The following is a 20,898-nucleotide window of genomic DNA, read 5'->3' as shown; positions in this document are numbered from 1 at the left end:
TCCCATGGTTTTCCCATTTCCCAATCCCATATTCGCAAAATATCGTACATGTTGAACCATCCCCGAAGAACCCCCAGATAGCACCCGATGATGATAACGCCGAAAAGATGAAAATGATTGCGTAAAAAGATAATCAGTACCCTGCCATCAAATCGAAAAGTTAGTGATCATTGTCAGAAAATCAGACAAGGGATTAATAGTCTCTTACCATTCTGTTCGTGTCGCTTGTCTCCGCTGGTGTCATCTTTACCGTCACCGTCCACAGTAGAAGCGTGGTTAGCGGCATCTTTGATGCCCTGCTCATCACCACGCAGCGCCTCAAAGTAGCCTTTAATATCTTCTGCGCTGACAGCCTGTCCACTCTCAGCGAAGGGCTGCAGAAACACCTTAAGTTTGTCACGCAGGTGGTTGTATGCCATTGCGCCCTCGATGGCACGCACCCGATCCATGTTGCTGAGTGCTGCCTCGCCGCGATCGTAGATGCTACCCGTGCCGACACTGGCGGCACCATTAGCCTGGCCGTCGTCAGACATGGGAGGCTCATATGTATCCTCTTCTTCGCGGAGCTGGGGGGTGGGGAACCAGCTTGGGGAAGCACTCTGCGCAGCGGCACAGCTGACCATGGAAATCATCCAAGGCGAAAAGGGAGAATGATTCCACTGGAGTAGGCTTGGGGAGCTTGGTGTGCTTGGGGGCGGACGGTTTTGTAGAAGTATCACTTTCTTTCTTGGTAGGCTCCTCTTCCTTCACGGCCTTCGATGTCTGTTCCTCGGCAGAAGCTTCTACTTCTTCTTTGGTTCGCTTGGTAACAGGCTCTCCTTCAATGAGGCCCTCGTCATCTGCCTTGCGCTTTTTTGAGTGTTCAGTCTTCTCCTGATCCTTAGGTTCGATTTCTTTGTGCTCAGTCTCCTGGGGCTCAGTGGCTGGTACAGAGAGGTCCTCGGTCACCTTTGAGACCTTCTTGAGCCCACCTTCCCGGAAAACTGGCGGCAAAAACCCAGGAGTGCCCGCATAGGGCTTGATCCAGGGGTTAGAGTCGATGCATTTGAAGCAGATCAGATGGTCGAAATCATCCTCCGCAGGAAACCCAGGTGGGAGTATATCTTCTTCGTCCTCTGCTGGAACATCCTCTGCTGGAACATCATTGGTGGCATCACCGCCGCCAAGTCCACTGGCCTTGGGGGCAGCCTTGTTCCAATCACGCGACAAGCCAATGAGACACTCCGGGTGCCACCAGTCCTCGCCACAGCCTCCGGTCTCGACGGTTCCAAGTCCCAGACACTGGTACATTGTTCCCTTTTCTGAATACGCATCGTACTGTTCGCCGCAGCCACAGAACTGATTGCGAAAGTTATGGTTGTATGCGTTGCCTGCTGCAGCCTTTTGGGAGTGCACGCCCTTCTTGCCGGTTGCTCGATCTTCCCGAAGTGTGCAGCAAGAAGATGATGGTAAACGGGTGGTTCCGCAGTCGCAGACAAAGTTGCGCTTGTTGAAGAGCTCAACTAAAGTATGCTCGCCGTGACAAGCGATCGAGCACGAGTAACAGACGGCAGCGGCAGTGTAGGATTCGTTGGGGTCGGTGGGAGGAGGATTGCAGGTGAGACATGCAAAAAGGACCTGTCGCAATGGTCCAAGGTCATATGTGCAAGAGTCAAAGGCCTAAAGTCCATAGGTCAGCTGTGGAACAAGTCGCGCCACCTGCTATGTCAGGACACTCACATAAGGAAGAGCCTCGCGCGCATCTGCCTCTAGTTGGAGCTGGGACTCAATAAACCTAAAATGAGTTGGTATGATCAGTTTCCTAATGTGGGGGAGAGTACTGGGGGAATGCGTCATACTCTTTCGCAGTTTGGGAATTCTGGGAGCCCATACTCTCACTACGGGCATCCTCAGCAAGCTGAGCAACAACCGAGTGCGTGGGGTCCATTGTTGGGGTGTTTATCTGCGTCCTTATCGTAGGAATTGGCAAATAGCGAAAGGCCTAAGAGTCATGAGTGTTCAGGCAATATGTTGGATAAAGACGCGACGAGATGGAGTCGCGACATAACTAAAGTTTCTGCTGGCAGATTCCAACAAAAGCAGGGCGGTCTAGATGCACGGAGTGTTTTTCCAATATCATCTCGACATTTCCAATCTTAGAATATCCTCTATCATTTGGTAATAAATTTCAGTTTAATGTGCCATCATATTCACGGCAATGTGAGATCAAAGAGGAATCTTTAGCAGTCCAACCACCATATTCCTAAGATGATTCATGTTACTTTACCACCCTACACCGCCTACAATAAACAATGATATCCGCCTCAACATACAATATCCCTTAAGTGGTTCCGATCTGGCTGTTAATACCGCTCGCCCTACTGTGATCACGATATCAACGGTCGACGTCGGGCCACTGATTAAGATCTCGAAACCACCCTACGATGACTGCAAGCAGAGCATCCAGGTCGTATAAATCGAAATATGCTGCTCAATTAGAGGCAACGACCGAGAATAAATTGCTCGACTGTGTTTCTGTGATTGAGAACAGATATTGTACTTGATCCTCCAAGAGGCTATCATGTAGTACTCTGCATATATTCTACCATACATCTGCTGCCGTCTGAAGCAGGCCGACTAAACAAGGTCAAAGTGAGGTTCGCGATGCGAGATATCCGCCTCCACTCCACTCCACTGCCCCACCCCCGGGGTACATATACATTGTAGGAGCCCTAACGACGCGTCTAATATGAAATCCAAACATTAGCTTGTTCAAGGCTGTAGATTATTGAATTTGCGGGAATATTAACCCTTTGGATGTTCCTGTTAATTCCCAATATTGCTTGGGTTGTAAGGCTATCACTCACCTTGGCACATTAGCTCTAGCCCTAATCCAAGGCGCACCTTGTAGGAAACTAAGACCACTTTTTTGAACCTATCGAATTTGTCTAGATCTCATGAGACTGTAAATGTATTGGTTTATAGCGCGCACTGGGGGTGGCTATCTAGCTGAGCAAATATGGGCAGGAGCAGCCTTACTCGTGGGTGTATTGGCTTTTGTGGGAGCACGGGTCATAATGGGCCCTGTTCAGATTATCGTGGTATCTTCCCTCTATGTGACTTTAGATCAAGTTGTTCTTATCCCGTATCTCGCTAGCCATACTACTTCAGTCATGGAGCAAACACACCTACCTAGGCAAGTGCCTTCGGCCACATCGATGCAACAGCCAAGGATATTGCGGCTACTCTCACTAGCGGCAACTGTCACCATGGTGCAGTATCTCTTCAACATTTTGACACCTTAAGCTGGTTTTAACTAGGACGTTGATATCTTCTTTGATGCAAACCCGAAAACTGTTGCTCCAGGTGTCTGGCCTCCAATTGTGCCAGACTCCCAGAGTAATAGCCTGGTTTTCATGCATGATCACGATACGATTCAGGTTGGGATTCTTCGTGGCAGCATCTACAGTGACGTTACCCGACGCAAGTTCTATTCCTCTTCACCATATTTCTGCCAGCGACTTACCAGGACGCGCTGGAGATATACATACGAGCCCAACACCTCTTGCCAAAACCGATAAAAAATGAATGCCTTGACAATTGGTACCGGTTGTAAACTTTCACCCTTCACGATCGACTGGCCAAGTGGTTAAGGCGTCTGTCTTACATTTCATATGTTGGAGCTTCACAGAAGGTCGCAGGTTCGATCCCTGCGTCGATCATTGAATTTTTGCGATTTCAGTTTTTGTTATAGATGTAGTTTCGATTTTTTTTTAAACTCAATTTCTACTATATTTCTCCAACATTGTATATAAAAAAAAACGTATGAAATACGGAGTGAAGAGAAACCAGGAAGATGTTGTGTGAAGGAAACTGTGGCCCACCTTCCTAATCGGGGCTTAATTGAAACGCGTCGCGTCCAACACGCGACTTCCTGCACAACTCAACCTTTGCCGCCCCTTCTCCCTCCCTTTATTCTATCTATCAACCACGCTACCACACATTCGAGAAAAAACCCCCGAAACATACAGACCACTTATCCATATTCATAATTTCCTGGCGATTGCCCATTTTTTTCTTTAAATTTTCCTAGTTGAAACACCCCCCACAATGGAGTGAGTGTGCCTCCTGAATTTTCTGCGCTCAAAAAGCTAATGCAGTACAGTCCGCTCCGAGCCAGCGACTCGGCCGCAAACCGTGGCCGAGGGGCCAACACTCGTAAGAGAGACAGAGAGGATGACGTGTCCTCCCCGGCACCATTGCCTCCATCCAGTCGTATGTTTGCTTCTTTGCCCGGGCTGTGTCAATATAAGACTGACAATGGTTATGTGCAGCCACCGCCTTGGGCTCATCCCCTCCCCCGATCCCCTTTGACATGGGAGATGAAGATGAGGACGAGGATAGAGGTCTCGTGCAAGACATTGATGATATTGATGAATTGGCTGAAGATGAGGATGGAATTGACCTGTTCGGCGACAACTTCGAGCGGGATTATCGCGACGCAGCGCAAGATCGCTATGAGAATGATGGATACATTGATGACGACGAAGACCATGATGAAATTGATGCCGGAACTCGTCGGCAGCTGGATGCTCGCCTAAACCAAAGAGATCGTGAACTAGCACGTCGGCGCCGCATGCCTGCCGCCTTTTTACAAGATGATGACGATATGGAATTGGACCTCTCACGCCAACCCCGACGACGCAGGCACCATTATGACGAGGACCGTGAAGATATTGACATGGTCGACGAGGGCATGGAAGAGCTATCATTGGAGGAACTGGCAGATGTGAAGGCGGCCAACATTACAGATTGGGTGACCCAGCCCCAAGTCCTCCGCTCCATCTACCGTGAATTCAAGGCCTTCCTGACAGAGTTCATTGACCCCACCGGCCAGTCTGTTTACGGTAACCGAATCAAGACACTGGGTGAGGTGAACTCCGCTTCGCTCGAAGTGTCCTACGCCCACCTCAGCGAAACCAAGGCAGCTCTGTCATACTTCCTCGCCAACGAGCCCACCGAAGTCCTAAAGGTATTTGATCAGGTCGCGCTCGACGTTACTCTGTTCCACTACCCACAGTATCACGATATTCACAACGAGATCCACGTCCGCATCACCGATGTGCCCATCATTTACACCCTGCGCCAGCTGCGCCAGTCGCACCTTAACTGCCTCATCCGTGTCGGTGGTGTCGTTACCCGTCGAACCGGTGTCTTCCCCCAGTTGAAGTATGTCATGTTCCTCTGCCAGAAGTGTGGTATCACCTTAGGTCCATTCCAGCAAGAAGCTAGTGCGGAGGTGAAGATCTCGTTCTGTCAGAACTGCCAGTCGCGTGGTCCCTTCACTGTCAATTCGGAAAAGACAGTCTACCGCAACTACCAGAAGTTGACTTTGCAGGAGTCACCTGGCTCGGTTCCCGCAGGTCGTCTGCCGCGGCAGCGTGAGGTCGTCTTGCTTGCCGATCTGATCGACACTGCCAAACCTGGTGATGAGATTGAGATTACTGGCGTCTACCGCAACAGCTATGATGCCCAGTTGAACAACAAAAACGGCTTCCCAGTTTTCGCCACCGTCATTGAGGCAAACCACGTGGTCAAGGCACACGACCAGCTAGCGGGTTTCAACCTAACAGAAGAGGATGAGCGCGAAATCCGCGCTCTCTCCCGTGACCCCGATATTGTGGACAAGATTGTTCGCTCTATGGCTCCTAGTATTTACGGCCACCAAGACGTCAAGACTGCTGTTGCGCTTTCGCTCTTTGGTGGTGTTAGCAAGCAGGCTCAGGGCAAGATGAACATTCGTGGTGATATCAACGTCCTTCTTCTTGGTGACCCCGGTACCGCCAAGTCTCAGGTCCTCAAGTTCGTTGAGAAGACCGCTCACCGTGCCGTGTTTGCCACCGGTCAGGGTGCTAGTGCCGTCGGTCTCACGGCCAGTGTCCGCCGCGATCCTCTCACTAGCGAATGGACGTTGGAAGGTGGTGCGCTTGTGTTGGCTGATCGGGGTACTTGTCTTATTGATGAGTTTGACAAGATGAACGACCAAGATCGGACATCTATTCACGAAGCCATGGAACAGCAAACCATTTCCATCTCCAAGGCAGGTATTGTGACAACATTGCAGGCTCGCTGTGCTGTCGTGTCCGCCGCTAACCCCAAGGGTGGTCGGTACAACAGCTCGATCCCCTTCTCGGAGAATGTCGACTTGACGGATCCTATTCTGTCTCGTTTCGATATTCTCTGTGTGGTGCGTGACCTGGTTGATCCTGCCGAGGATGAGCGATTGGCCAATTTCGTGATCGAGTCACACCACCGTTCCAACCCGGCCCGTCCCCTCCGGAATGAGAAGGGCGATTTGGTTGATACTGACGGCCATCTCATTGACAATGAGGGTTACCGCATCAACAGAGACGGCCAGAGACTTCCTCCATCACAGGAGGAGATCGCCAAACGCGCGGCAGAGAAGCAAAGATCCGAAGAGGAGAAGGAGGGCGAGATCCCGCAAGAGCTCCTACGGAAGTACATTATGTACGCCCGAGAGCGTTGCCACCCTAAGCTTTATCAGATCGACCAGGACAAGGTTGCCCGTCTCTTCGCAGACATGCGCCGCGAGTCCCTTGCTACTGGAGCGTACCCCATCACAGTGAGTTATCTTTCCACTTTCCATACATTGACAATTTTCTTACTTCAAATTTCTAGGTCCGTCACCTTGAAGCCATCATGCGTATCGCAGAATCTTTCTGCAAGATGCGCTTGTCAGAGTACTGCTCCTCGCTGGATATTGACCGTGCCATCGCTGTTACTGTGGATTCGTTCATTGGCAGCCAGAAGGTTAGCTGCAAGAAGGCACTCTCGCGTGCATTTGCCAAGTATGTTTCTTTCAAATCTTCAATCTATTACAATCTTGTACTAATACCTACCTCCCAGATATACACTCTCCAGACCCAAGCCCCAATCCAAGCGTCGTGCGGGCATTCCCGTCTCAAACCCTCACCTGCCACGGGCTCAGTCCACCGCCCATTGAACAGCCTTCTAAAAAAAGGAGACCTGGGGGTGCCCCAGCTGCATGGTTTATTTTGTGTCTTATACCATCTTGTTTGCATTTTATGTGTGGCGTTTATGACAGGGGTTCCGTTCTCGAATTGGGCCATGATACGGTAATGAATGGAAAACCAATGAATGATATTTCGAGTTTACATATTTGGTGTCAACTTGGATTGTAAGGTAGCAGGCTGCACTGTCCAACATTAGCTCTCTGTATTTTCTTGAAAGCACACGCTGGGTTAAGTTCGCTTCTTGTGACTCTAAACGGCATTTTGAGTTGTAATCACATCCATCCATGGATCCATGGATATATGTTACTTGGTAAGCCTATATATATCTGATGCGTTATAACACCCAATAATTAACATTATCTTTCCTTTTTTGCACACACACGCATATATAACTATATATATCTTACCTGGCTTGTTGTATAGACTAAAATAGACCTCTCCGTCCACATCCGGGCACAGCCCAATATCACACACATTAAGCCCTAGCTAGGGCTGCGGGTCTGGATGACACGCGGCAGTACAACGTAGTCATAGTCATATTGAGATATTCCATTGAGGTAGCTAGGGTTGAACATATACTTTGTATACCTACATAGTTTACCGTCCAATCCGAACAATATAACTAGCTACTAGATAGTTCAATTAATATATATGCCTTCGGGTTATGACCTTATTATCTGAGATCGCATTCCAAGCCGAGGAATGTTCGATACATATGTATCTATCTACGTATGTACGGAGTACCGCATACGGAGTACTGAGTACTTCTTCGCATCCTGTCTGGGGAGTGTATAATATTCGAAATTCGAGGTGTTATATGCAAATAGAACGACGCATCATTCGAATTGGTCATATCCAGACACCAGGCACCAGCCATTGACCATAACCAACCTTCCATTTAGGATCCACAGGAACTGCCGGTACTCCATTCAGAGGCCTGTGTTCTTCTCTCTTTCTCTCTCGGCAGATACTCTGGATCCCCCTAGAACATGTAAGAGATCTAGAGATACTGAAAGTAGTAATCCTATCTGTTCACATTCCAGGAACAGAAGATGACATCAATCCGGAATGCCAACGTCATTCCAGGTGTTGACTATTCTTGGTAATCGAGGAATCTTTCCCCCCTTTATGTACCTGATAAGCTGGGATGTCCCTAGATGTCGCTGGATGTTAGATGTTCGAACTCACTGTACATCCATAGATAACAGTTAGTACATATTCGTACATACTTTTCAACTGTCACGACATATCAAAGTGGAACCTTCGGATTTAACTTACCCCCTGAAGCTATATTCTAGCCAGTCTGGGGGATTTCTTCAAAGAAAAAAAAAAAAAAGTAGACAAGCCATAATAGCATAGGATACACGGCAGGTGTAAAAACAAAAAGTGAAGAAAGAAATAGAAAGATCGACAGGGCCATTACAAAGTAAGTAAAACAGAAGAAGTTCCTCCCCCCCAGGAGACGATCACTGGGCATTTTACGTATGCTCGCCTCTCCCGTGTTCCCTCTTCCCCTTGCCCCCCTCCTTTCTTCCCTTAAGACTTCTTTTTTTCTTTTTCCTTTTCTATCTCTCTCTCTCTTTGTCTTTGATTTTGTTATACCCTGATCATTGTCTTTCAACTCCGATCGTCTATATCGTTTTACCCCTGATTATCACTGTTTCAGCAAGACCTCCTGCCACTTTCTTCCGCATTCGTGCGACACCTAACGCGGCATCTCATTGAACGCAAACGGCCTCTCCACCCACACCTTGTTTCAGAGGTGAACTATCCTTCACAATGAATGCCACTCCAGCGCTTGGTTATGCGCCTGGCATCTCGCTGGCCCCGCAAGGTACGTAACCTGGAGGACCTCCCCTGATAACTGGATCTTATGCGTTACCGCTGGGGATGGTTGGACCCCCTGATCCTTAAAAATGACACCTTCCCTGGACTTGCTGGTCCAAAACCTACATTTTCTAAGACCTGTAGCTAATTTAAAGCGTCTCTGCGACCAACAGAACACCAAGCTTCTCCAACAGCAGCCAGTTTTGGCTCCAATAACCCCTTTCGAAATCGCGCTCTTTCGCCCTCAGTTGCTGGATCTGTTTCGTCGAATCGTCCGGAACGCCCACGCTCCACAAATCCTTTCTTAGATGATACAGAGGCGATGTCTCCGCAGTCAGCCCCTGTCATGTCCACTGGTGTCAGCATGATCTCTCCGATTGAGAAGAACGATATGTCGAGCAACACTCGAGAGCTCTTTGTATGTTTGGGAATATTGAACCTACGTGTTCAAATTAAGTCTAACTTCTTAACAGGAGTCCCTCTCCCTCAAGCCTGCTCCCCAGGTCAATCGTCCTCGGCCTACGGCATCTGACGCAACCCAACGCACTTCCTCGAATCGCAACAGACCTTCAAGGGAACGCCCACCAGGACGATCGGCCGCATTGAAAGAGGAAGATCCGCTTGACATATTCGCCGATCCCCCTACTTCGTCCCAAATCGTCAAGGACAAGGCGCCCCGTCGTCCCCGGCGGAACTCGGAGTCTTCAGTAATGGACCGAGGCTCGAAGTTGTTGGATGTTGATGATGGCGAGAGGCGCCGACGCGAACGGCGTCATCGCGAGCGCGAGGGTCGCAGCAAAGACGGCAAATCGCGCTCGGGCCGCAAGGACCGACGACTTGATATCATTGATAAGTTGGACGTGACGAGTATCTACGGTACTGGAAGTAAGTATCTTCCGTTTTTTTTTTTTGCTATTCCCTCTTTCTCGTTTACAAGTCTATGATTCATATGCTAATTATGCTGATAGTGTTCCACCACGATGGTCCGTTTGATGCCTGCAACCCCCACCGCAATCGCCGCGGCGTGCGGACTGCGCCAATGCAAGCCTTCCCTAAAGGTTCCACCAACATGGCTCTGGGCGGCGCAGGCCCCAACAACTCTAACATCGATCTCAATCTTTTCCATGGAAGGATGGAGGAAGGCCACAACGACTTCTCCACCGCTGGTCGCCGCAATGCTGAGACGGGCGTTCTGGATCCCACTGCCCGGGTGGACCCAATCCATGGACCACAGAGTATGGGATTGGGAACCAGCACTTTCCTCGATGGAGCCCCGGCTAGCCGATCTGCCATGGCACGCCGTCAGAGCGACAATGAAGGCAGTCTGGCACCGAATGGTGGCATTGCACGAAAGAAGAGTTTGGCTCAGCGACTACGTGGACGAGGTGCTGGGCCTGGCCGCATGGCTTCTCCAACTGACAACTTCCCCCCGGTTGCACCACAGGCGGGCTCCAGTCATTCTGGATCCGCCAAGGCCAACGAAAGAAACCCCTACTTCCAAGAAGAAGAATATGAGGAAGAGTGGGACAAGAAGGGATCGAGTATCGAAGCTCGCCTTGAAGGCGGCCGAGTTCGATCGTCTAGCAGTCCCAAGCAAATGGAGCGCAAGATCACCAACGACCGACCTCACGAAGAGTCGAGGCTTAACCCTGCTGCTGGTGGTGGGTTCTTGAACCGGATGAAGAGTCTGCGCAAACCCAAGCCGGAAAGACGGACCAGTGACTGAGTGGCTCAGCAATCACACGTTGAGCCTGTCCTGGAAATATATCGATGTAGCAAGCGGGCCTTTCTCACTCGGGTGCACCTCCGGGATGTGTCAATCTCACGATTCCCCCTCCATTTCACCATCTAACTCCTCAATGAGGAGGGATGATTCCACTTCCACACATTAATACCCAGCATCGAGTACCGAACACACGGTGCTCAACATGGCGTTCATATATTTCGGAATAGAATGCTTCAAAATGCTTCTGATTCCAAACTGCCATGAAACACAATGCCCTGATCCTAACACCTTAAGATCATGGCTACGATTCGGAGTTTTTCACGGTTTATTCTCTTCTTGTATCTCAATTTCAGCCTTGCTTTCAGAAACATGTATTTTTCCCGTGCGTTGTTCCCCATATCAGTATCTTTGAATAGGATATGATAATTGAACTTGCTGGTTCCAACACGGTTTCATCCCTGATCTATCTGTTTGTAAGAGTACTGGATAGCCATTGTATATCTTAGACATCGCATTTAGTGACCATCCTACGTTCTCTTGAGGTTCCATAGGTTTCATGACACCCAGTCATGTGTAACGTCATCACCCTGCCAGCGGATGAGACCGTAGAGCCTACGGCTTACCTAGGTAGATTGGGGAGTCGATGATCATGCCCTTATTGTTGGGTTTTATACGTTTCATAGCAATGAAACATGCAAATGTGGGGGAGTTTGTGCGCACTGACCGTCAAGCCATGCGTGCATATAAGTTTCGCTCAATATAAATCTATTGGTATTTGTAGGCTTAGAGGTTTGCTTCTATAGATAGTATGTACTCAGTAGGATGAGGCAGCTGAAGGTCTCTCGCTGGACTCAGGAGTGTGCTAGGCCCGCGTTGGAGAAGGCTGGGCTTTTGGAGAAGATAATTGAACATTGAAGTGAGCTGTGGGAATTGAGAAGGTGGGAAGAAGTCTAAGTTGTTAGTCTCTGGTGGAAATAGAAATTAATGAGAGATGAAGTTGAAAAGTAGACATAAGAGGATATCTAGTTATTTGTATACTTTGGATGTTTGTGTACTTTTAACCCGGATGGACGCTATCGTTTGCCGTAGAAACCCAACCTTTGAAGCTCTCACCAGCTTCTGCCATTTCACTCCCAGCTTCTCTACATCACCACCATGGAGGATCGACCAACCCTGTCCAACCCGCGCTTTACTCTCGAGCTTGAATTCGTCTCATCTCTCGCCAACCCTTACTATCTGTCGCACCTGGCAGTCACTTATCCCAATCTCCTGGGTATCTCTCGTGCCGACGATGATGAGGATTCCTCCTCGCCAGATGCCGAGGCATTTGCGGCCTACCTAGCCTACCTCTACTCCTACTGGAAGACACCCGAATACTCTCAGTTCCTCACCCACCCTGGCCCCACACTGCGAGCGCTTCGACTGCTCCAGGAGGACACCTTCCGCCGTGACATTATTCTACCCCAGGTCATTGAAGGTCTGGCAGGAGTCAGTGTCCCTGAACCAGCTCAGGTCGAGACGGACACGGCAGATGAAAAGCAGGAAGACGGTCAAAATGGAAAGACATGAGGGGGCTTGAATTCTGAACCTTCGCTCGAATGCGACCGAGATGCGCTTGTTTTCTGCAAAACATACGAACAGAACGTGCCCTGGCAGATCTAAGTTGTACATGACATTTTACACTTTGGTGATTTCATTCCCACCGAACTCGGCTTTTCACAAAGTTGAGCATGGGAGTTGCATGAATGCGCTTCATGTGCGACCGAGGATCCCCAGGCTCCCGAGGCCCGGGAGCTCCAAGGTTGTCAATCGAACACCCCCAACGAACCTTCCCCGACTTTTCGGTCTGACGACAATGGCAGAGAATTGCGGGGGAAAAGGACCAGGTGGGAAATTCTTTCCTGTACTATTGTGCCTAGAATATACCTGAAGACGATATGTCCTTTTTGGGGTTATCGCCACACCTGGGCAATTACAGTGGCAATGGCCATTGCAGTTAGCATTATTGTCTCAATTTGAACAAATCATTTGCGATTTGAAGCAGAATAAGAAAAAAAAAAAAATTTACAAAAAGAATTGACATTTGACCCTGAATGAGCTATAATATACAGGCATATATGTAAGACCAGACAAGATAAACAAGTACACCTACCACCAAGTGAATGTATAGTATACGTCCGAAGATCCCGAGAGCCCAATCTTTTTTTCTTCTCTTCTTCTTCAATCATCTCCCCTTTTTCAACTTTCATTTTATTTTCTACTCAATCAAAAGTTTCATTTTTGAAGATTGTGGTAATTGTGCCTTTTGCAGACTCCCCGTTACAACGTTTAAAGAGCCCCACCCCCTGGTAATCGGCCCTGAACTACTACCTCAACCCCCGTTATCGTCCACGTTGCGCCGGACATCAACGTCTTTCCCATGGCCCTCAACTAGTCCTTCCTCAAGCACTTCAGCTTGTCTCTAATTTATCTTCCTTACATACGAAGGTCGTCGCGCTCTTTCGTGGACACCCCCCTACCACTTAAGACACTGCATGTGGCATTACGTTTTCAATGGAGTCCGTTCGCCAGTCTTGTCGGCCAAAGCACCAGGTCTTGACATTGAAATGTTATCCAAAATACCAAAAGGGGGTGTCGGAGGTCCGGCCGAATCCCAGTGAACTATCCTACTTACTGTACTATACGAGCACGCGCCGCAGCAAACTGACCAAGGTCGGCGGTTTTCTGGAGAAAAGAGTTGCCCGGGATGTTTGGAGACGCAGAATAGGGTGAGCGCAAACTATGATCGCCCGAATCATCGGACTCGACAAGACGAATGGCTGACCGATCTCATTGTACAGGAATGTTCAGGTGGCGCTGCATATCCTGGCCGCCCTCATTGAAAAAGTTCCCCGCGACCTTCCTATCTACGCCCGATCCGTCATGACAGTAATCGATACCGTTCTCCGATCCAATGACGTAAATATGGTAGAGGAATCGATCGTGACCTTCGAAATGTTCTGTCGGCATCAGGACATTGCAGCCATCGCGGCTGACCAGGGCCTCGCACAACAATACCGAGAAGTCGTGCGAACATACACCAGACTTGCCGACCCGGAATTTACATCCAACTCGAACGCAACTTTGAGCCCGCAGGTGGCCATCCGATGGAGAAATGCTGGATTGCGAGCTATTAAAGCTGTGGTCAGCTCAGAGACCTTGGCCGCTGATGGAGGAGTATCGCTGAAGCTCTGTTTGCCGGTTATTCTGAAGAACCTCTATTCTGAAGATGAGGATCTTCTTCCAACATTGAAGGCCAAGCTGACCGAATCTGACCCAACTGAACGTGAGGGGCCCAAACCCCGCCGACTGAGCATCAACACGGTGCACACAGTGGACACGACAGAGGGTGACCCCGAGCTGGCAGCGCAGTCAGCCGCTGAAGCGGATCGAAAGGCAGAACTAGACGCTCGCCTCTTGGCTCTCCGCTGTCTCGAGCAAACCATCGCCTCGGGAAGTAATCGGGGCCAGATCCGTATTGCAGTAACGGTCATTCTACAGTTCATCGCAAGCAAGGGTTTCCCACAAAGCGAAAAGCGGGTTGAGACCTCCGATGGCAAAAGTGGCAACTGGACAACATCTCTGATCGAACTCATTGCGAACTGGTGTCCGGTGCAAGTTCGTTTTATCATCTTGATCACAGCTATGGAGATTCTCCATAATACAAGCCCCAAGGAGGATGCTTTAGAGTCATCATTCACCATTCTCTCCGTGGTGGATTGGCTTCTCAGGTCTTCTGTGAACATGATTGGACTCAGCGTCATGGACATCCTCTTTGGACTCATGCATTACGCTTCTGATATACTCTCACCGCCGGAGCGTACTGGGTCTGCGGAATCAGAGAAGAAATCAAATCGACAAATTGACACCGTGGTGCAAATCTCTCCCCGGCGACAGGATCTTCTTACGCTACTGGAGCAGTGTATTGGCGATCTTGCAACGCACATCTACTACGGAGACCAAATCGCGGACATGATGCGTGCTATTCTTAGGCGTTTCAAGCCTAATCTCCACCATGATGGTTCCGCGCCATCCACATTGGCAACCGTTCACGAATCTGGAGTGGCACATGATGGTTCAACAAATTCCGTATCCGAGACAAATGGAGACAAAGCAAGCACAGAAAGCTTCTCGCATGCTGCTGCCAAACTGACTGCTCTGCGATCCGTCAAGGCTATCTTGATTGTGGCCAACTCAAGGACGCTCGCAACCATGTCTGGCGCGGAATCTAGACAGCCAGTCGGAATCCATGTGTGGGAAGGAACCCAAGTACTTCTTCGTGATCCGGATCGTGATGTTCGCTATGCATACGCCGATGCATTCCTATCATGGCTGCGGATTGAGACAAATGCGAATGACCTCAAGGTCAGATTGGATTCACCCAAGTACATCAAGACAACCCCCAAAAAAGACACCGAGCAGGTGGAGAGGTCGAATCGACGAGGTAACTCGGCCCCTGCGAATCAGAGGGACAAAGTGGCGCTGGTGGCACAGTCGAACTTCCTCCGTCTTCTGCACCTGGCTATCTACGATGCTGCACTCGAGGCAGCTGCCGAGGAAGCCGAGATTCTTCTGCTGCATCTTCTTCTTGCAAATCTTGTCAACAACCTCGGGGTGAATGCCGCTCAATTCGGTATTCCTATGGTCCTTAAATTGCAAGACGACTTGTTTACATCTGTAGATTTGAGTTCCGTCGCAGCTCGCGTTAACATTGGAAGCTTGGTACACGGATACCTTCTGGCGCTGTCTGAGCATTTCGAAATGCAGTCCTCCCCAGTGGGCCTTGAGATAAGTAACGAGATCCAAGAGCGACAGGCCAAGGGATATTGGCTTTCCAAAATCCGCCTGCCCCCAGTCGATCTTGATGCCATTGTCTTTGACAGCGAGGAGAGGTTTGACAATGACTCCTCCCCGCCTACATTAGCACCCTTCTGTAATGTTGACGGACTTGTCTATTTGATTGAAGAATCATATCGCAAATCGATATCGTCTCCTCCACAGAGCCCCTCGGCTTCTTCTACGGCACGTGGATTCACATTCCCGGTCCTTGGGCACCCCGCAGCAACAGTGACATCCCAGGTTGAGAGTGGCCTCCCGTCTGTCGTAAAAGAACAGATGTTGTCTCCGTGGTCTCGCGAGGCGTGTCTGGCAGCTGTCGATAAGGAAAGCACTGGAACGCCATCGATCAATGGCTCTCGGGCCACTCAAAATGCTCGCAACAACCAAACCCAAACCAACGGGGCTACAAATGGCTCACCCGCCGGCTCCCAATTTCCCCGCCGCATGAGCGTTCCAGAGATATCAGGTTCATCATCCCACGGCTCGAGCAGAGGCTCGCCTGTTCGCGTTAATGAGCTTCGACGCGTGCTTTCGGTTACTAACGACGACCATGCTCGACGCCTTAGTCCATTACGCGGACGACTTGACGCGTCGAATTCTAGTATTATTTCTTCCGGGAGCGATAGCATGGTCAGCGGCAACTTCTCTGTTTCCGAGATAGACGGAGATGCCACCTCAATACAACCGGAGAGTCGACAAACACCCGAGGAAGATGGAACAGAGACACCCCGCGCTTCGGCCGCGGCATTTGTCCTATCAGGAGATGGAGCCCCAACCGACGAATCCCCGAGTGAGCCATCCCAGAATCGCGTTGATTCAAACACAGAAATCCCTCCCGTCCCACCAATCCCAGTCGGCCTGTCGATCCCAGGTGGTTTACCGAATGACGCACAGCGCTCGCTGGGCTCATATAATCGCCCATACACCGCGCCGGGTCCCTCGGCGGTGAGAGATAGGGCTGAAGCCAGTGCCTTGAACAACAAGCCTCTAAACCGCAACAAGAGCCGGTCCAACTACAGCCTTGCCACAGTTGGAATTCCCGAACTGTTAACCGACTATGAGTCCGATTCCCTAGATGGTAACCACCAAGATCAGCTAAGGAAGCTCTTGGATGGGTTCCTCTCGCCCAGCGAGACCGCAACGACGATTGGAAACCGTCCGACAACCGCCAACCCTGCCTCTAAGGCTCCGCTGAGCGGATCTAACCGCAGACGACAGGTCAGCGGAGGCCTTGGTCGGCCACCCTATTGATCTTCTTGTTTGATTTGCACTTTTGCATCATTCTCCAGTCATTTTTGCAGCCATTTTCATTTCCTGGCTCTTCATATGTTTATATAATTTTCTTTTTGTCATAGGTTCTTCTTCCTTTTCACTCGTCCTGCCCTGCCTTGCATGGGTCTTGTATTCGCTCATCTCGAATTCTGAGTTGTGCTGGCTGGTAAAACTCCAACTTGTTCGAGATACAAATGTCCCTTCTGATCTGTCAATTTTCCCCCTTCAATGTCTATCCTTGATGTCTTTTTCTTTCCCACTTGCATATTTTATTTCGAAAGCTCGGGCTCTTGGTATTTATTTGTCCGTCGACACTCACATTTCTTTATTTGTTAACTTGCGATGAGTAATCGCAGCTTGGTGTATCTAGCTACATTGTCGATAGACATAAAATAGATGGTGCTAGAAGGAACATAGCAAGACATCGTAGTTTTATAAATCTGTAGTCAACCAGCCATATGCGGCATTGGACGAGACTTCCAGATTTGATGCTAGTATCTAAAAGATGAAGCACATGCAGTTGGGATATCATGATAAATAAAACGCTCAAGAGCAGAGAGAACGATCAAAGCCCGGGCTGCACAACGAGACCCGGCGCTGAAGGACGCAGCTCCTTCTCCAGCGGAGCAAAGTACTGACTAAAAGCCTTGCTCAGGGTCTTTTGAGACAGGTGCATATGTTGTCCAGGGGCAGTATTGAAGTCCAGCTTCCCCTGTTCATCAAGCTGCTTCAGTCCCAGCCAATCCTCCTTGTAGATCGGCCTCTCGTGCAGAGGCGTCACCTCACCACTAGTGACATTAACCTCAGAGAACAAAGCACTCTCCTTAGGAACAGCAACAGTATCCTCCTCAAACATGAACATGGCAAACCGATTCAGCGACGCCAGATTCTTCTTATACGTCTCATTCTTAACCGCGCGCTCGTTATTGATATCCGCCAGAAAATTACTGTGCTCCAGGTACGGTTCCAGCTCCTCCGGGTCGCGGAAGTACTGCGCCGGCACGACGCGCGACTGCGCAAAGCTCGTCCACCGTCCAGATCGCAGGAGTTGCTCGGCCCCTCTGCAGAACCAATTGTCCCAGGCGCACGACTCAAACGCCGAGATGCCGTTGTGCTGACTGCCGAATGTGACGAGGTTGTGGACGGGTGGGCTGTTGCAGCGCTCGATGTACCCGCGGAGGAATTGGCCGCCCTGCGAGAAGCCTAGTGCGTTGACGGCAGGCGCCGTGCTGAGGATCGGGTCCGCGGCGAGCTGGTCGCAGACTAGGGCGATTTGCTCCGTTACGTTGCCGAAGAAGGTTGCGGAGCGGTCTCCGCTGCCGTCGTTGGCTAGTCGGATAAGGTGCACGTATGTGCCGGGGTTGGTGGATTCGGCTAATTTGGAAACCTCGGCCAGCCCTTCGCGTTCGAAATCATCGCCTAGACCGTGCCAGATCACGAGAGGGAGCTGGGTTCCGCTGGCTGTATCTGTGGCGGATTGCCATGGGAGCGCGATTGAGAGAGCGTTGGTGGCCAGTGCGGCCAAAAGTGTGAGAGAACGCATGCTTGAAGGATGGAACTGACAAGGGATCTTCGAGGTGTCAGTGCCGTTGATAACTCAAGATGTGGAGACGGAAATGACGTTGCCTCGAAAGGCATCATGTGATGACCTAATGCGGAAATTTAGATCTATATGTAGAAACAAAAAGCAGGTACAATCCTTGTTCTACAGGGACATGAGAATTTATAACTAACATGTAGAATAGCATGGGAAGTGGATTTTGTAAGGGATTTCAGTGGTCTATTCGTTGGGTGGTATAGTTGGTGTATTAATCGTTCTCCTAGGTGCCCAGGTGCTTCAGGCGGTGTTGCAGACCTCAGAAAGATCTAACGGCACTGACATTACTACCAGTCTAATGTGGCTAGTAGGTCGCCCCAGAGAAGGCGGCCCCCCGTGTACATCCACCTGATATGTAAACCGAGAAAATGTGCCATTCGTCTGACTTCATCTGACTTTCTAAATGAAAATGAGCGTTCAACATTATACACTGCTGGGCATAGCCCCGCGCGGGGGTCGTTGCGAGCGGGGAAAGAGATTGGTAATCCATGTAGCTGTCAGGTTCTCTTTCCCTATGTCCTGTTCCACAGTAGGAGATCCTTCATGGTCAAGTAGCATTGACTGTGATGATATGCTGTTCATGGCGACCCCGGAGCTGTCATTAGATTGCGCAACGGGTCGTCCGTTCATCCCAATCTGGATGTCTTCTTCAATGCTATCGATCACCAAGGATGAATGTCTGCCTCTTCGTGAGGGTTTGGGTCGCTCAAAAAAAGTAGACCCGTTGTTGTTAGCTGCTACCAGCCGTTTTCTGTCCTTGTCATTTAGCTTTCGTCGCTTCCCAAACCGCTCGACTTCCTCCACGGATGTAAATGCAAGCTCGAGTGGACGTGTAGCAGACACAGCGGCCCAATCAGGTTCTTTCAGCAGTTGGCGCTTGACCATGGTCAAGTCATCACTATGAGAGGACTGACCATCAGTCTTATGTAAGGCCGGCTCTTCCGTAATTCTAAAATCAGCACGAGCATGGGTTAGTACAAGGACGACCACATGGATTGGTGGAAACAATGTCAAAGCAATCAACAGTTCTTGACTGACTGATTTCCAGTTGTCTCTGCCTCCTCATCCTCATCCTTGTCTCTAGTGCTCGAGCCCTTAAATGCAATATCAGGGAAGTCTCGAAATGGGGGATGACCGTGCCCTTTTGGAGTCTCGCCCTGGCAAAATTTTGCTTCTGAGCTTTGGTCAACAGGCCTGAGCGATTGTGATGACGTTGCAGCTGGCCGCCTGTCCAATTCATAATGCCAAGGAATGAAGAGTGGAGAGTGGATAAAGTCTCCAACGGGTCTCCAACGTCAGTTGAGGATATGGTTGTTTGCTCAAAATAAAAGCAAACAGTGTAAACCATACAAACCTGTATACAACACGTGATCTCAGCTACAAAAAAATATTTTCTTCCTTTTCTTCTTCCTTTTCTCCGTCAATCATAATCCCAGACTGTCATCCCAGCCTTGGAGATGACTTGTGTTTCATGACAACTCATCCCTTTTCTCTTCCGACAATTCCCGCTAACAGGTAAGCCCATTCTTTACTTTTTTTTGAAATCAACGTCCCTACGCTGTTTCCCAAGGGCATTTCGCCTTTTGTGATGAACAAACAATATTTAAAGCATAGTTCACCTGAGATCTTCGGATTGCTGAACGAAAACATATTCCATCTTTCATTTTTCTGATCCTATCAACCTTGATATTCAACTTTTTTCCCCATGCATTACTTCTTTTGAACTTGGCTAACGAAAAAAAAAAAGACCTGAGAATAGGAAATGCCTGCATTGCTGCCCAACGTGGGTCTGGCTCCCTGGCTCGCCCCGTCCCGTTGTCCAGTAATCTTAGTTATATCACATTTACAATCACATTTACCATTTATATATTATTTATTCTTGCTTCACTGTAATGTTCGAGTCTCAACTGTACAATGTGACCTCACGCTGCAGGTATACTTTCCCGCATTACCGACGTGGGATTCTGTCATCCATACGATACTTGCCCAGGTGCAACTGAGTTGTACATCTCATCGAACACGCGAGTGCACCTGCCGATCGTCCAATTCGGACAACATCATACAGCGTCAGCCTGTTCCTGGTCACCAATCATACTTCTCGCCAAGCACCCAAGACGCCGAGCCCGTCTCACCGCTAGTAAATATCCCTCCACTCAGTCAAACGAACCCCCCCCTAATCTGCAATTACCATCACCGCCAGTCTGTAGTACTGGCTCTCAGGGTGCCAACAGCGCACTCATCTCCTGCACGATGCAAAACTGGCACACGCCATGTTTGATGGTCCACAGACCCTCCAAAGTCCGAGCTTTCATTTTTTTTTTGTGTGCTAAAAGGCCGCTGATCCCCCTCCATTCTGATTCTCCTTTTTCTTTCTTCCCTAACTCTCTGGATACCCGTTCTTCTACAATACCTTGTATCACTTTTATATATACTTCTCAACACATACAACAACTCAGTCCCTGGACCAAGGACAGCTTCTTTCTTAACCCAAAACTCCCTGGTTTTTGATAAAATCACTGCCACAAGGATTTCTCTCTGCCATATACTTCCCGGACAGGATTTGT

The 20,898-nt window shown here is 49.5% G+C and overlaps 7 protein-coding genes across 7 annotated transcripts; 4 read left to right on the top strand and 3 right to left on the bottom strand.

Annotated features, from left to right (window-relative positions):
* Positions 1 to 133: 133 nt before the first annotated feature.
* N7516_000800 (putative metaphase-anaphase transition protein (Mlo2)) lies at positions 134 to 1,927 on the bottom strand (the record flags this gene model as incomplete). The annotated part of the gene is given in 5 exon segments (XM_057213522.1): positions 134 to 141; positions 209 to 566; positions 583 to 1,659; positions 1,720 to 1,774; positions 1,839 to 1,927. 5 exon segments carry the CDS (start codon positions 1,925 to 1,927, stop codon positions 134 to 136), a joined length of 1,587 nt encoding a protein of 528 aa, XP_057075405.1.
* Positions 1,928 to 4,089: 2,162 nt separating this feature from the next.
* Positions 4,090 to 7,003, top strand: N7516_000799 (MCM DNA helicase complex subunit MCM2; the record flags this gene model as incomplete). The annotated part of the gene is made up of 5 exons (XM_057213521.1): positions 4,090 to 4,094; positions 4,145 to 4,254; positions 4,314 to 6,622; positions 6,679 to 6,848; positions 6,907 to 7,003. The coding sequence occupies 5 exons, from the start codon at positions 4,090 to 4,092 to the stop codon at positions 7,001 to 7,003; spliced, it is 2,691 nt and encodes an 896-aa protein (XP_057075404.1).
* A 1,810-nt stretch (positions 7,004 to 8,813) lies between these two features.
* Positions 8,814 to 10,587, top strand: N7516_000798 (Pal1 family protein; the record flags this gene model as incomplete). The annotated part of the gene is made up of 4 exons (XM_057213520.1): positions 8,814 to 8,868; positions 9,035 to 9,279; positions 9,335 to 9,746; positions 9,830 to 10,587. The coding sequence occupies 4 exons, from the start codon at positions 8,814 to 8,816 to the stop codon at positions 10,585 to 10,587; spliced, it is 1,470 nt and encodes a 489-aa protein (XP_057075403.1).
* Positions 10,588 to 11,742: 1,155 nt separating this feature from the next.
* N7516_000797 (mediator of RNA polymerase II transcription subunit 31) lies at positions 11,743 to 12,156 on the top strand (the record flags this gene model as incomplete). Its single annotated transcript, XM_057213519.1, has 1 exon — positions 11,743 to 12,156. The coding sequence occupies one exon, from the start codon at positions 11,743 to 11,745 to the stop codon at positions 12,154 to 12,156; it is 414 nt and encodes a 137-aa protein (XP_057075402.1).
* Positions 12,157 to 13,140: 984 nt separating this feature from the next.
* N7516_000796 (uncharacterized protein) lies at positions 13,141 to 16,716 on the top strand (the record flags this gene model as incomplete). The annotated part of the gene is made up of 2 exons (XM_057213518.1): positions 13,141 to 13,355; positions 13,428 to 16,716. The coding sequence occupies 2 exons, from the start codon at positions 13,141 to 13,143 to the stop codon at positions 16,714 to 16,716; spliced, it is 3,504 nt and encodes a 1,167-aa protein (XP_057075401.1).
* A 586-nt stretch (positions 16,717 to 17,302) lies between these two features.
* N7516_000795 (palmitoyl-protein thioesterase family protein) lies at positions 17,303 to 18,280 on the bottom strand (the record flags this gene model as incomplete). The annotated part of the gene is made up of 1 exon (XM_057213517.1): positions 17,303 to 18,280. The coding sequence occupies one exon, from the start codon at positions 18,278 to 18,280 to the stop codon at positions 17,303 to 17,305; it is 978 nt and encodes a 325-aa protein (XP_057075400.1).
* A 477-nt stretch (positions 18,281 to 18,757) lies between these two features.
* On the bottom strand, positions 18,758 to 19,574 carry N7516_000794 (uncharacterized protein; the record flags this gene model as incomplete). Its single annotated transcript, XM_057213516.1, has 3 exons — positions 18,758 to 19,283; positions 19,373 to 19,428; positions 19,470 to 19,574. 3 exons carry the CDS (start codon positions 19,572 to 19,574, stop codon positions 18,758 to 18,760), a joined length of 687 nt encoding a protein of 228 aa, XP_057075399.1.
* Positions 19,575 to 20,898: the final 1,324 nt, after the last annotated feature.

This window comes from Penicillium verrucosum (assembly GCF_028828655.1).
Source record: "Penicillium verrucosum strain IBT 35672 chromosome Unknown utg000001l_segment0_segment0, whole genome shotgun sequence".
Classification (NCBI taxonomy): Eukaryota; Fungi; Ascomycota; class Eurotiomycetes; order Eurotiales; family Aspergillaceae; genus Penicillium; species Penicillium verrucosum.
This window is presented reverse-complemented; position numbering and strand designations above follow the sequence as displayed.